Genomic DNA, 16,566 nt, shown 5'->3' on the forward strand with positions numbered 1-16,566 from the left:
TTTTTTTTTTTTTTTTTGAGAGAGAGAGAATGAGAGACAGAGAGCACGAGAGGGAAGAGGGCAGAGGGAGAAGCAGACCTTCTGCTGAGCAGGGAGCCCGATGTGGGACTCGATCCTGGGACTCCAGGATCATGCCCTGAGCCGAAGGCAGTCGCTTAACCGACTGAGCCACCCAGGCGCCCGCTATAAAGAGTTTTTAGCAGCTTTAATAGCATACCTGTGCTTTGAATGCTCATAAGCATAAAATGGTGCTCATCACAGAATTTTTTTCCCCCAACCATCATCTTGGCCCAAGCATTAGCTGTGGAAATAGTAATCAAGTTGTGACTTGCAGGGTTTCAGGTTTTGCTTTGTTGCTTTCTCTATATACTGATTTCAAGGGGTTATGATTTTTCTCACAGAAATGATATATGAGCGTACCATTGTGTCAATATGTGTGTTTACTTAACCAATTAGTCCCACAGCAATTAAACAGGTGGCTCTTTTTCGCAAAGAAGTTTCTTTCATTTGTAAAACAAAAGAACCAAGGTTGATTGGATGTGCTTGAATGGGGGCAATAGTAGTTGAGATAATTGTTTTCTTCCCCCTGTAATGAAAAAGACTGACTAATCATAACATCACAGCATCTCAGAGTTCAAGTGCCCATGGAAGTCATTTACTCCAGAGTTTTTAAGTAAGAGGACCCATAGACCTAGGTATGAAGACTATGTGAAGACTTCTTTTCCTTCCTTCCTTCCTTCCTTCCTTCCTTCCTTCCTTCCTTCCTTCCTTCCTTCCTTCCTTCCTTCCTTCCTTCCTTCCTTTCCTTCCTTCCTTCCTTTCCTTCCTTTCCTTCCTTCCTTCCTTCCTTCCTTCCTTCCTTCCTTCCTTCCTTCCTTCCTTCCTTCCTTCCTTCCTTCCTTCCTCCTTTCCTTTCCTTTCCTTTCCTTTCCTTTCCTTTCCTTTCCTTTCCTTCCTTCTTTCCCTCCCTCCCTCCCTCCCTCCCTCCCTCCCTCCCTCCCTCCCTCCCTCCATACTTTTTTTGGGAAGATTTTCAATGAGAAAAGGAGTAGTCTGCTTTAAGGAAAGTAATTTCTAGAACCTCAATAATTTCCATATGTAGACTCTCTTTACAACAGAAGGGCATACCTTTCACATATTCAGAATCTTACTATGACACACTGTCTTGAGCATAAAGCTTCTAATGTGGGGCACCTGGGTGGCTCGGTCGTTAAGCGTCTGCCTTCGGCTCAGGTCATGATCCCAGGGTCCTGGGATCGAGCCCTGCATCCAGCTCCCTGCTCCGCAGGAAGCCTGCCTCTCCCTCTCCCACTCCCCCTGTTTGTGTTCCCTCTCCCGCTGTGTCTCTGTCAAATAAATAAATAAAACCTTTTTAAAAAAATAAAGCTTCTAATGTGCCAAACAAAGGCAAAATTGAAAGTATTTTTGTCGGTGAAGCCTCCTTTATTTGAGACACCATAAAAAAAACCCAAGTTAAGGCTTCAGTGTTTTTCCCTGTCTTGCATGTATTTCTATCAAGGACAAAGTGTGGCATTAAGAACTGGAATATTGGGCGCCTGGGTGGCTCAGTTGGTTAAGCGACTGCCTTCGGCTCAGGTCATGATCCTGGAGTCCTGGGATCGAGTTCCGCATCGGGCTCCCTGCTCGGTGGGGGGTCTGCTTCTCCCTCTGACCCTTCCCCTCTCATGCTCTCTGTCTCCCATTCTCTCTCTCAGATAAATAAATAAAATCTTTAAAAAAAAAAAAGAACTGGAATATTTAAGACTGTTGGTAGGTTTGAAGTCTGATACATCAAGAGGGAGAGAGAACAAGTTTATTTGGTGACCTCATCATCCATCCCAACCACTGGCAGAGAATGCTCTTCACTGGCAGAAAAGTTTCATGACTATGAAGACAACATCCGTAAGGTAAGAAATATTAAGGCAGTGATGCCTTATTCGATCCAACTGCCAAACTCATGACAAGGATCTGTGCTCTGTCTCTCTACTATCGCCTTGAGTAGGAATTCAGAACTGTGATGATTGTGACAAAATGTATTATTACTTTATTTGAACTGAAGAAGTAAGTCAGACTTTTCCTGACAGAAAGTTTCACTTTAATGAGTCCTAGCTCTGCCAGTAAATTATATAGTATTTCTCATAAAGTAAATGAGCCAATTAGAGGTATTTAAAGCATATGCTACAACAAAAGCATTCAAAAGATATTATAATAACAAAGGTGAATTAAAATGAACAGAAGTTGGGGCGCCTGGATGGCTCAGTTGGTTAAGCATCTGCCTTCCGCTGGGGTCATGATCTCCTTGCTCAGCGGGGAACCTTCTTCTCCCTCTCCCTCTGCTGCTCCCCCTGCTTGTTGTGCTCTCTCTCTCTCTCTGTCAAAAAAGTGAATAAAATCTTAAAAAAATAAAATAAAATGAACAGAACTCCCATTTTCCATGCCATTCTGTGTATGCCAGATTAAACACGGCCACTAAATAAAAGAGTAACAGGCACAATTAGTAGTGTTTTGCTAAGCCTTGGGAATGCTTTTCATGGGTATGCTTCACAGAAGCTGAGAAATGGGTGGATTTGGAAGACTGGGTAACAAATATTTTTGAAAGCAGGTATTTGTCACTTCTGTTCTTTCCATATGACTGACAAAGAAATGTGATGGAGCCGACAGCTTGTAGACCGCTAAACACACCTTTTAGAAATAGATCACAACGTGATTCTTGACATATGACTAATAAGGATTTCAAATAGTCGAACGGCATCACTCTAAAAAAATCCTTTCTTTCCCATCTGCTTATTTTGTAGCAAGATTTCTTATATTTATATTTATATAAAAAAAGAAATACAGGAATAAAATTGATACTGAATCACCTTCCTTTGCTTTTGTAATAAAAAATATCCATCCATGACTACATGAACTATTTGGAAAAGTCCCCATTCATCTCATTCAGAGAGGTATCTGTTTGCTTTTTATATTTAATAGTTATAAAAACAGTTCACATAGTTATATAATAATTAGGTTGATTTTAGTCAAATGTGTATAACTAATAATTATAAGCACAAAATTCCATACAAAAGAAAACAGGTTTTTAAAATATTTATAAGTCTTACGGTTGCAGGAAATACATTTTAATTTAAATGCGTATTCCTATTTTGTCTTAAGGCACAAGAACTAAATAGTTTGAAGATCATGTATCTAGTCTAGCTTTTCCTCTGAAATAGGACTCTCACTTTAAAGTGCCCATCCATTTCTATTTGCTTCCAATTGTTACACCATTTAGAATGAATTTATTTTGGGGCACGTGGGTGGCTCAGTCAGTTAAGTATCTGCCTTCAGCTCAGGTCATGATCCCAGGGTCCTGGGATCGAGTCCCATGTCAGGTTCCCTGCTCAGCGGGGAGCCTGCTGCTCCTTCTCCCTCTCCCCTCCCCCCGCAACATGCTCTCTCTCTCTCTCTCAAATAAATAAAATCTTAAAAAAAAGAATGAATTTATTTTGAATTGAAGTCTTACAATGTGTCTTTTCTAAAAGGTAGATGCAGACCTGACCTCTCATTATAATCAGTGATGTAGCGGGACATGGCTGACTTTACTTAAATCCACTGAGCCAGCAGCTTAGGTTAGTGTAACATTCTTGCTAAAGCCTCCAGTGTGAATGTCAGGGGACCGTAGTTGTGTGAAGGCGCTTTGTCTTTCTAAATTCTGCACTACTGCTTTTCAAGTCCTGGCTCTTCTCTCATTTGGCCAAGTCAAGTGTGGTCATTCCTGTTAGCGTTTTCAAATGCTCTTTATTGGTGGCACCACACCTGGAAGTCAGTGAGCCATTGACACAATTTGATAAACTTGTAAATACTCGAGCAACCTTTTCCTCTGAAGCTCATCAGTCCTCCCAGATAAAAGCCTGGACACAGATGTCTTTTATCATGTCCTGAATTCCAGAACACTTTGGCTTCAGAGGAAATAAAAGGAGGGACAGTTCTGGTGCTCTCTATCCTCCCTCACTGAGATCACTCCATCCTTAAGCCCCCGGAGCCTGAACTTGGGAGTGATCATAGGAAATGGGAAGGTTGTTTGTAGGCTTTACTAAGAGAAAGAGGAAAAATGGAGCTAAAAATAGACAGGGCAGCAGAGTGCCCTGTAGTTATTCTAAACTCAAAGTGTGTAGGTTAGGAATCAAACCAATTAAAGCCTTCACAGTAAGAGTGAGGTGTACCATGTCTTCAAACACAACAGGGTATCATCTTGAAGATTTCTTTCCAACGTGTCCTGTTGCGTCTGAATGTGGGAACCACTAGCAGTCTTTTAACTTACTAACTGTGAATTTCCCTTTCATCAGTAAGTATGTGTCACAACAGTCTCAACGTCTTAAAACACGGTTGTCAGAGTGTGAACACATAAAGAGACCACATCCCCAAAGCTATTGTTACTCCTCTCCCTCTTAGGTGATTCCCCGTTTATAGGAAAATGCATCGAGAAAATTTTTTCAGTAAAATTGGCATTTTTCAGATACTGCATTAACCATGCATTGAACTTTGAGATATTGTATAAATAATAATTTACCCAACCCTAGATGTTATAAGGACAAAATGGAACACTTAAATCAGACTGGTAACTAGGAGGTTTGGTATCTGTCTGAAAATTATTTTGTGACATCAGAAGAAACAGAGATGCAAAATACTCTTTTGCCATTCCATATCAGGAACCTGCTGCCTGCATATGTGAGTAAACAAGCCCATAATTATTAAAATGGAAAGGCAGAAAAGACATCCAACTGTAGAAGTCTAACTCAGTTGTTGATGATATCATCGGAAGTCCCACAGAGGCACTAATAATTAAGATGTCAGGAAGCAAAGGTAGGCATTTACAATCAATAGCCCACCCTCCACTTCTATGACTTAACCTTGGATTCACACCCTGACTTTGAGATCTCTGAGAGAACATATCTTTTTTTTTTTTTTTAGATTTTTATTTATTTATTTGACACACAGAGAGAGAGAGAGAGAGGGAACACAAGCAGGGGGAGTGGGAGAGGGAGAAGCAGGCCTCCCGCCGAGCAGGGAGCCCGATTACGGGGCTTGATACCAGCATGCTGGCATCATGACCCGAGCAGAAGACAGACGCCCAACGACTGAGCCACCAGGCGCCCCAGAACATACCTTTTTATAGACAACCACATGCCATAACTTAACATTGTGGACACAGAGTGTGACATCATAAGCGAAGTGAATTAAAACATAACTACCTTGCGAACATAGTTTAATGAACAAAATAAATATAGCACCTAATTAAGGAACTATTGCACATGGTAACACAAGTGTATAAACAATATTGAATAAAACACAAGGCACCTGCAGCTCTGTTAGCCCATTTCTTCAAATCATAGTCAATCTTTAACCTCTATAAAATTTGATTCTCTGAAATTGTCCAGTATTAGAGGATATTCATACATGATGAACAATAATATAAAGTTTAAAAGCACTGGAATTATTTTGTTTAAACAGGATTAATCATATATATATGTATATATACATACACACATATATATGTAGTTTTTAAATTCGTACTCAAACAAAAGGAGTTGAAAATTTTTTGTTCATACCTAATTGACATAAAACATTATATTAGTTTCAGAAGTACAATAAAATGACCTGACATTTGTATACAATGTGAAGTAATCACCATAGTGAGTCTTGTTATTTTTTAACACGAACAATTATGTAATTAATATAATTACAACTTTTTTCTTGTGATGAGAACTTTTAAGATCTACTCTCTTAGTGAGGGAAACAAACCATAAGAGAATCCTAATGATAGAGGATAGAGAACAAACTGAGGGTTGATGGAGGGAGGTGGGTGGGGGATGGGCTAGATGGGGGATGGGCATTAAGGAGGGCACTGTGATGAGCACCAGGTGTTGTATGTAAATGATGAATCACTGAATTGTACTCCAGAAACCAATACTGTGCTGTATGTTCACTAACTAAAATAAATAGAAAAAGATCTACTCTCTTAGCAACTTTCAAATATCCAATACAGTATTATTAACTATGATCACCATGCTATACATTATACCCCATAACTTATTTATTTATTTTATAACTGGAAGTTTGTACAAAAGGAGTGTTTTTTTTTTTAATTGGAGAAGTAATTTGCTAGAGTTATACTAGCCAAATTTATGGCTTTTTATTTGTCTTATATGATCCCAAACTATTCTATGCTAAATTTTGGCATTTGTCTTATTGTTCCTTTCAAATAAAGTAGTGTTGAAATATCCTGCCACAGTACCCTCTATTTTTCCCTACTAGGTATGCATTTGCTAACTCATTGTAATTGCCTGCTTGATTTCTATCTTGCCTAGCAATTCACATGCTCTGAGAACAACTGTGATTATCTTTTATTTTTTTTCACTGCTATATTCTTAAAGCCTTGCTCTGTGCATGGCACATAATATATGCTCAATAAATAACTGTACAATAATATGCATTCAGAGGGATATTATGGATATGATTCCTTTCATAAAATCCAAATAACTAATAATAAGGATTTCCATCATTACTTTAGAGAATAATCTTGATGCTGATTTACAGATGTATCTTCTTAAAAATTTAGCTACAAATTACAAGTGCATGATCTAAAACTCTGTTAAAAAGAGTGAACTAATAATTTTTGTCATGTATCAAATACCTGTCATGTTCCAATCACTGCCTGGCAGCCTACATGCATGATTTGATTTAAACCTCAGTACTACTGCGTGGAGAAACAGGAGGTTAGGGAAGGTCATTTATGTAAAGCCACCCAGTAAGTGACAGAGCTTCAATTCTTAACCAAATCTACCAAGATTTGCTCTGTGTATACTTTGCAAGGGACAGTGTTGGGCTCTTTATATACTTTATAGCATTTAGTCATACTATTTTCACCTATTTGCTTGACAAATACTAATTGAGCACCTTTTACATGTCTATCACTGTGCTGAGGGCTTGGGACAAAGCAGTGGAAAACAGATATGATCTGTGCTTCATACTCTAGCAAAGAAGACATACATTAAGTAGTAATAGTGATAGCCACTTAGCATTTTTCAAGCATTTATTACATACTACACACCATTTTAAGTATTTCCATTGAATCCTTAAAACTGCTCTAATGATGAGAAAACTTAAGGCCAAAGAAGCTATATATTTATACCTTGTCCCGAGTAACAAAGCCATTAATGATCAGAACTAGGATGTGAAGCCAGGTGGGTTGGCTTAAAAGCCTATAATCTATCTCCCTCCTATACTGTTTCCATATTAGAGTATGGCATGATGAACAGCCAGACTGTGGAGAGCCTTGTGAATCATCAAAGGCATCTGATGGAGTCTAGGTCACTGGAGGGTGTCAGGCAGGATACTGATATCTCAAATTTGTGTTTGAAGACTCTGTGAGCAAGACTAGAGACAAAACAGCCCAGACAGAAGGTGGGCTTCTATAATCCAGGTGAGAGATGATGGGTCCAAGAGATACTGTGGAGTTAGAACTGACAGGACTAGAGAATTTATTGAATCTGGAGGTGAGAGAGTAGGAGGAGCCAGACATGACTCCTGAACTTCTGGCCCAGGTAAGTAGGTGAATGACGATGCCATTTCCTGACCCAAAAAGCTCTGAAGGAGAGGCAAATTTGGAAAGAGAGATGATAGGGCAACTGTGTTTCCCAAAAGATGGCCACCACAATATCTTCCGTCGCACATGCTCTCATGAAATGAATCCCTGCCATTTCCCCACACAAGACAGGGTTTAATTCTCCTTCCCACGAATCTGGGCTGATCTTACTGATCTTCTTGACCAACAGGATGTAACGGAAGTGACATCCTCAAGTGTCCAATATTGTAGGAGGTGAGAAGGCTTGTAACTTCTGTGTGGGTCTCTTGGAATGCTCCCTCTTGGGATACTTCTCTTCAGAACCAGCTGCTATGCTCTGAGAATGCCAAGCCCCACAGAATGCTCTGGTCAGCAGCCGCAGTTGAGTTCTAGCCAACACACAGCACCAAGTGCCAGCCATGAGAGTGAGCCACCTTGGACTTCCAGCTCAGTGGAGCTTTCAAACAGCCCCAGCTGACATCTGAAAGCAACTGCATGAAAACACCCAAGCACAATCACCAGAGTTTCCCAGTCAATCTACAGAATCAGGAGAGGTGATATCAACTGTTCTCTTAAGCCACTGAATCTGGATGTGGCTTATTATGCAGTAACAGAGAACTAAAGTAGTTGATGGGTTCAGTTTTAGACCTGTGAAATTTGAGGCGCTTGGAAGACACCCAGGTGGAGAAGTTCCAAAGGGCCTTGGATAGATTTTGCCTAGGGATGTCTGGAGCTCAAAGAGAGGGAAATATCTATGCCTCACATATTGATTTGGGAGTAGGTAGAATGTAACATAACACATAGCATACAGAATGTGACCGAAGCCTGGAGAGCAGTTAAGATAACCCAGAGGAATCATATTCCAAAAAAGAGAAGAGTCCTGAGTAACGGCAATGTTGAGGGATCAGACAGAGAAAGATGAGTCAACTCAACAAACTGAGAAGTCACTGCCAAAGAGTTAGGAAGAGAGCCAAAGTGAATGGGGTATCACAGAAGCTAAGAGAAAAGAGCATTTCAATTAGGAGGGATAGGTTAACAATTATAGGCTACCAAGAACTCAAATATGATAAAGATGGAAGAGTATTCACAGATGCTACCAACATAGCAACTGATAACCCAAGAAGACATCGGTTTCAATGCATGGTGGTAGAGAACAGCCATGAGAAAGGGGTATGTACAAAGCGAAGAAATGAATATAGTGAATACAGATGCTGTGCTCATGAAGGCTGGATGTGAAGGGAGAAGGGACAAATAGGGTAGAGCTATGGTAGAACGGAGAGTCAAGGGGATTTTGCCTTTTTTTTTAAAGACGCTGAGAGGCCTCCATAGGTTCACATGTTGACAGAAGGTGTCAACAGTGGGCAAATTTGGAAGATATAGAATGGGATCAAGAGTGCTCATGGAAAGATGAGCCTTGAATACAAGGCAGAGTGGAAGTACAGATCCAGACATGCAGAGGAATGAGGATTTGTTTTTAAGAAATTAAGAGAACTTCCTGGGGAGGTTTCTTTTCTTTTTTTTTTTTATTCTTATGTTAATCCCCATACATTACATCATTAGTTTTAGATGTAGTGTTCCATGATTCATTGTTTGTGCACAACACCCAGTGCTCCATGCAGAATGGGCCCTCCTCAATACCCACCACCAGGCTAACCCATCCTCCCACCCCCCTCCCCTCTAGAACCCTCAGTTTCTTTTTCAGAGTCCATCATCTCTCATGGTTCGTCTACCCCTCTGATTTCCCCCGCTTCATTCTTCCCCTCCCGCTACCTTCTTCTTCTTCTTTTTTTTTTTCCTTAACATATATTGCATTATTTGTTTCAGAGGTACAGATCTGAGATTCAACAGTCTTGCACAATTCACAGCGCTTACCAGAGCACATACCCTCCCTGGGGAGGTTTCTATTTGTGGTTGAATAGAAGGGTCCATCTCTTGAGAGAGCTGGGGATCTGAGGACAGTAGGAAGATCTGGAACAATGGGGAAGAGAGTTTGCGAGGGAAATAAAGTAGGGCGGCCAGACTGTTGGAGTCAGTGAGCCAGGAGATGGGTATTATGATTCCCTCTTTACACGTGAGGAAATTGAGGCTCCGAGAGGTTAAGTAACTTGCTCAAGGTTACAAAGTAAATAAATGAAGGAGCTAGGATCTGAATATAGGCCTGTGTCATTCTTTCCAGTACATTAGGCTAAATGAATCCCTTGGCCCCAGGGAATAATTCTAATTTCTGGAAAGAGACTGGTATTGGAAGTTGAAAAGCCTCATTCTCGGGCGCCTGGGTGGCTCAGTTGGTTAAAGCGACTGCCTTCGGAAGGCTCAGGTCATGATCCTGGAGTCCCTGGATCGAGTCCCACATCGGGCTCCCTGCTCGGCGGGGAGTCTGCTTCTCCCTCTGACCCTCCCCCCTCTCATGTGCTCTCTCTCTCTCTTAAATAAATAAATAAAATCTTAAAAAAAAAGAAAAGAAAAGCCTCATTCTCACCTCTATATTCACATTGTCCACTTCCATCAGTTTTGCCTGAGACCCCACACTTCTGACATCTCATCTTTAAAACTGGCAGTCAAAGATGGTCTTGTGGAATGTAACAGAAATTTTTTTTTTTTGAAATTATTTATTTATTTGAGAGAGAGAGAGACAGCGAGAGAGCACACACAAGCAGGGGGAGGGGCAGAGGGAGAGGGAGAAGCAGGCTCCCCACTGAGCAGGGAGCCCGATGCGGGGCTCGATCCCAGGACCCTGGGACGATGACCCGAGCCGAAGGCAGATGCTTAACGACTGAGCCACCCAGGCGCCCCAGAAATTCTTCTTTTATATACTAAATGCCATATAGATGCTTCCATTCAAATGGGCTTACAAGCTAGCTTGGAGTTTCCTGACGCCTTAACAGCATGAGTGTTCCTTAGAACTGTATTTATAAAATAAGAATAAAACAGGACTGCATAAACAAAAGTACTGTATTTAGAAGCCGTGACTCAATTGTCTCATTATGTTTAGCACAGTTAATTCTCCTAATGAGCTTTGTTCTGAATTCTAAGGCTCTCTTAAGGGTGGTAATCTTGAATTTCTAAAGAGATGATGTGATAGGCTTCTCTGGATAAAGCTGAGGTCGTGGACGATGGTGTCTGGACAGTGCAGGATCATCACAGGGGTTTAAAAACTGTGATTTTCAGGTACCTCATCTGTCTTGTAAATACAGTCCCCTCCTGCCCCCCTGAACCCCATGACTGTAAGTATTTAAGAGATACATACCAAGAATCTTTACTTGGAAAAACAGAGATAAGAATTCCTTATAATTTAGGTTTTTTTTTTTGGGGGGGGGTGCTATTCGAGAAATAATAAAGAAGACAAGTGACTATTAATTAGGTCCCACTTTGTGGACAAGGTCTGAGCCCAGAGATAGTCTTCCTTTCCATGAGGAGAAATGACTATGAATCCCCAGTCCAGCTGACAGCTGGAGGATCAGTTTTTCTCCAGAGCTCCTAACTCATCCTGGGGCATCTGGTGCCTGTTCCTTACGTGGGGGTCTTCTTTACAAGGCTAGGAAGAAGGTTCTTTCCTTCCGTGTACATACAGTCCTACAGGCTCATGGGAGTCAACTGTCCGCAGTGCATTCTATGATCATGTGGGGGAACTCCAGTCTCTCCTAGAGGAGGGGACTTTCAGAGCAGTGTTACTGAAACTGTGGGCCAGCATCCTTTGTAAACTGTGAAATTTTGGGAGTGTCAACCAGCACTTGTATAAATGGGAAATGCAGCAGAGTGAGAAAACCAGGGTGCATGTCACAAAATGAGGAGAAGCACTATTTTGGGAAACGTATTTCAGATGGGTATGTGCATGGGTCTGTGGATTTTGACATAATGTGGATTTCTTACTGCAGTCATAGAGAAGAGTTTAAAACTCTATTAGCTCCACAGAATTTCTGAAGCCATATGTACATGATGTTCTTTTTTTTTTTTAAGATTTTATTTATTTGACAGAGAGAGAGAAAGAGAGTACAAGCAGGGGGAGCAGTAGAGGGAGAGGGAGAAGCAGGCTCTCCACCAAGCAGGGACCCCAATGTGGGGCTCGATCCCAGGACCCCGGGATCATGACCTGAGCCGAAGTCAGATGCTTAACTGACTGAGCCATCCAGGCGCCCCCATGATGTTCTTTCAAATGATCCCAGTTTATCCCAGGGTTGTCCTGAAATCTTCTTGCAGGATCTGAACCACGAAAGCACCTTGACCAAGGTTACAAAGTAAACAGGTAAAGAAGATAAGGATTTGAATATGGTTTATGTGAGCTGAGGAATGCTGCCGATTCAAGCACAGAAGGTACTCCCCGGCAGAATACCAGGGACCAGCATGAGGCTGTGGGAGCATCTCTCAATCCATAGCTCTCTTGGTATTATGCTGCTTAAGTATTGTGAAACTAATTAGCTGCGCTCTATTTTCATCTTAACCATGATAAAAGGTTAGGATGTTGTAAAACTAAACATATCTACAATAAGCCTTTCTCTTTTTAGTCTAATTTCTTGAGTCTAAAAAAAAGTTCCTTCCACGTGTGGTTAGTACGTGCCATCAGGCTCTTTTCATAGAAACCATCCGTTTTAAGAGACAGGCTACATTTTAATCTACAGAAACCCAAAATAAACACTCTTAAGCAGTTCATCTGTGTTATCAGTGTATACAAAATTAAACAATTGTTTACTTAATTGCAATTTAGCGGTTCATCTGTGTGTTATCAGTGTATAAAAAATTAAACAATTGTTTACTTAATTGCAATTTCCCCCACCTACAGTTTTCATTACTAATACGTTACCACGTATAGTTTCTTGGAACATGTGAAGCTTTTTATCAAAAGGCTCCATACAGGTGTGGGGCAAAGGGTATTTATTATTACCATGAAAATCTAACGTCTTATAAAATTCCTCAGGCTCCCTAAGAAGGAAGAGAAATGCCATAAAGTATTGTTGTTAAAATAAAACAGAAGATGAGAAAACAGAGAACAGAAAAATGATAAAGGCATTAGTCATGGTGAATGGGGACGTGTCAAATGGCAGCATATATATATATATAAATATAAATAAATATATATTATGTTATCTATAAATACACAGTAGCTTCTTTTCAGTCTTGCAAAGAAACTAGCCACATGAGGACGGACATAATTGATGCCAAAGCAGAATACAAATACATGAGATAAGAAGAAACAAAGGGGGAAGAAAAGCTTGGGAAATGCTTAAAGGCAGACAATATATTTATGTGACAAAAAAAGGTATCTTGATCCAGTTGCTTTGGGATATAAAGTATTATGACATTTTGCAAAAAGTCAGAGATTGCCAAGTGTCAAAATACACACAAACACACGTATCAAAATAATGGACAAGTACATATAATATAAACACACACATGTATATATATATTTTCCTGGGTGTTTATATGGAAAAATGAAAGAAAGCATTCTCGAACTTCTTAAATTCTGTTTTTAATTCAGAACCAAATGATCTGAAGGTCTGTTAGCCCAAAGTGCAAACTTTTGAAGGTTTACAGAAAGGACAAGCAGAGGAAAGGTCAATAAATTAAAATCCTTTAATGTGTCTTGTATTTGAAAGCTTTCATAACAAAATTAATATAGTATTCCAACTCCATATGCTAGTTGAATGAAAAAAGCTTAATACACCCAAGATATAATATACAAGATGATATACTGAAGTATAGCCTATGTACAGACTAAAAATAAGACAAAATACACACTTGCGGAGGGAAAGCTGGAAAAGCCTAGCCATCAAATCAGAAGGCAGAAAATCGTATTATTCCTATAATAAAAATGTGAACTTCCAATTTTTCAAGTAAGTGAATAAAAACCCCCTCATTAAAAGATGACATCCATATTTCAAAATCTTTTCCCTCTCCCAGATATAACTGGATGTGACATGGATAAAAATAAATTTATGGAAAAGAGATGTTAAAAGAAACACACAAGACACATAATTTTTTCTCTTACCATTGTCGCCAGAAGGTAATGATACAGTGTTTGTTGGCATAGTATCAGAATTCACTTTTCCATTCTCAAATGTGTCATTTTCAGTCTGCTGTAACTGCCAGTTGAGGCCAAAGAGATGCATTGCTGGGGGCAAAGAATACAAGTTGTTTAAAGGTCTGCTGTTTTTAGGCAGTATAGCAAATGGCAAACATGTTTATAACAAGATTCATATGTAAAGTGAAAATTTCCATGTTCTGAAATACCAAAGATAATTGCACATAAAAATTAGAAAGGAAACTGTTCCTCAAACAAATGCAGCTTAGGTAGCAATGCTGTGCAATATTGGTACCAGGAGGCTCTCAGGAATGAATGATTATTTGCTCTGCTTTGTCTGAGTTCCACTCCTCTCTGTCATTTATTTAGGTAAGTGGTCGAATGCTCTGTAGCAGCATCTGCCAAACCTGCTTGAGCTCAGGCCACTTGCACAGGCGGAATACTTAGTTGCAACATCTGTAGATTCTCAAGAAACATGATGTTGTTCATTTGGATTAAGGTAAAAAGTAACAACTGGTCTCCCAGATAGATCTGCTGGCATATGAAATGATCAGAATGGATTTATATGCACAAAATACAGTAATATTTGAATATTCTAGATTTAAGATGAGTTTATGACATTCAATTCATCAACGGCACAGATGAAGTAACACGCTATGTGTCAGGTAATTTCACGTAGAGTTTCTGATGTGGGTATGATAATCTTAGAAATTTATAAAAATTTTGTAAACGTGTTTACTAATTTCCTTTATTTGAAATATTTAGAAAATAGACAACTATAAGACTTTATACATTTATAAATGTAATATACTTAAAATTTTTTATATTATTTTCTTAATTTATTTGAAGTACTTACAAGAATAACCCCTGTGATATTGACCACTAACCCTCAACTAAACTTTCATTTGTGTTCCACAGAATACAGTTTCAGAATTAATCCCTAAGGAGGCTAAATACCCCTAGGGAAACCCAGGGATGATCATATTACCGTATCACGAAAGATTTTTTTTGGACATTATTTGACATTTCACTATATATATATATATGGAATTTACCAGAGAGGTGAACAAAGACATAGTGTTCAAGAAGTAGTGTTAGAAGTAGTGTGATGACTACCACTGTCAAAAGGCAAGCCCTTATTAAATATGTAATATATGTAGTAACACAATTAAATTGGCAGGGTAAAGAGCAGGGGCTTTAGATGGCGTTAGATTTTGGTTTAATCTTCAATTTAGGATTTAGCCTTGGACAAATGATGGAATATTATTAACATTCGTTTTACTTAAAAAATGAGGTTGGTTAAACCTACCTTACTTAATTGATGTGAACTTTCTAGACAGGATAGGTCTACGGGGGTATATCATGGACAGCTGATACATAGCAGGACCGTTCTTAGTACATAGGGACTTCATTTATTTATTGACTCTAGATTACTGAACTACCTTTTTTAAAGATTTTATTTATTTATGAGAGAGAGAGAGAGGGAGGGAGGCAGAGGGAGAAGTAGGCTCCCCATGGAGGAGGGAGCCCGATGTGGGGCTCGATCCCAGGACCCTGGGATCACAACCTGAGCTGAAGGCAGACACTTAACCGACTGAGCCACCCGGGTTCCCCTAGATTACTGAACTCTTTGAAGTCACCTGACTAGACCACGCTGCCTCTCAATAAATAGTTCCTTCTGTCTGTAAGGCTCTTCATCCACTGTAAAATACCCATTCATCGCTCAGATGGTAGACACCAACTTTGTGGGGTAGCCTTCCCTGACTGGGTTAAGCATCTCTTCCAAGACTGCTTTCATTCACTTTTGTACCTCCTTTACCTTATCTGGTGCCCAATACCTAGTAGGTCTTAATAAGTGTCTGTAGGTAAATGAAATCTATGTTCTGATGTTTGCAAATCTAAGAAAACACTGTTGTGGATAAAAATATAGTAATTTAAGGGAACAGTTAATAAACATAAAACAAATAAGTAAATGGCCAAGAACAGAGTGTTATATTATTAATAAATAATTAATGACTATATTAGCATAATGGTATATGAAAAGCAGTTGAGTGGAAGTCCACTAGTACTTTATATAATTAAAATTTTAAAAAAAAGATTCAATAGTTTGAGGGTATTCTACACGTTTCACATTCTTTTGTTAACAACTCCTGATATAAAATTATGCTATAATAAGAAACACAGCAAACACAGATACAAACATAGCTACATCTCCTCTGTATATTTTTTAAAAATGTATATACTCCCCTTCTTAAATTATAATCTGGCAGCAATTCCTTTCAAGCTCTGGTTTTTTTAAGGATTAAGATATAGGTTGTAGAATCCTTGAATTCACAAATTGTCAACTTGTAAGGAGGTATAACTTCATATGTCATTTTGCATTAAATTACATAGTGTTTGAGTGGCAAAATGTCAGGAGCTTTCTAAACATTTATCACTTCATACATTTTTTCAAGGTTTTAGGTATTTCAGCAATTTTTGAATAAAATAATGGGAACTTGTTCTGCATACAGTAAAAGCTTTGACAGACATACTTCAGCATAGTGATGATAAATATTCCAAAAGGGTCAAAGTTTCTACACAAAATAATTTATCATCATTGTGAGCTTTTATGTAACATAAAAAGTCTTCCTGAATGATAGATTTGCTTATATTATTGGTTTTAATAGACTTTGAAGAAGAGAGATAATCCATGGGATCCTGCACAGATGTCAAATATTAGAAAGTAATGTTATGTTTCTGTTTGGAAAGCTATTTTATTATTTTATTTTTCTTTGCCAGATGGGCAATAGCTTTATTACATATTTTCTTCTTACAGTAAATCTCAATAAAATGAAATTCCAGTCTACTTAAGATGCTGTATAATGAGAACCATACCAAATAATATTATATCTTGTTTAACACTGCATTGAAAACGGAGTCCAACAAGTTGTTTGGTCTTGGGATA

At 39.0% G+C, this 16,566-nt stretch overlaps 1 protein-coding gene across 1 annotated transcript in view; it reads right to left on the reverse strand.

Moving 5' to 3' along the window:
• TENM3 (teneurin transmembrane protein 3) overlaps positions 1–16,566 on the reverse strand; it is a 492,684-nt gene that overhangs the window by 123,723 nt on the left and 352,395 nt on the right. Inside the window, exon 6 of the mRNA XM_035004286.1 lies at positions 13,587–13,709. Within this exon, the coding sequence (XP_034860177.1) occupies positions 13,587–13,709 (123 nt within the window). The remainder of the gene's footprint in view (positions 1–13,586; positions 13,710–16,566) is intronic.

The sequence above is a fragment of the Mirounga leonina genome, unplaced genomic scaffold (assembly GCF_011800145.1).
Source record: "Mirounga leonina isolate KUSES-001 unplaced genomic scaffold, KU_Mleo_1.0 Mir_128, whole genome shotgun sequence".
Classification (NCBI taxonomy): domain Eukaryota; kingdom Metazoa; phylum Chordata; class Mammalia; order Carnivora; family Phocidae; genus Mirounga; species Mirounga leonina.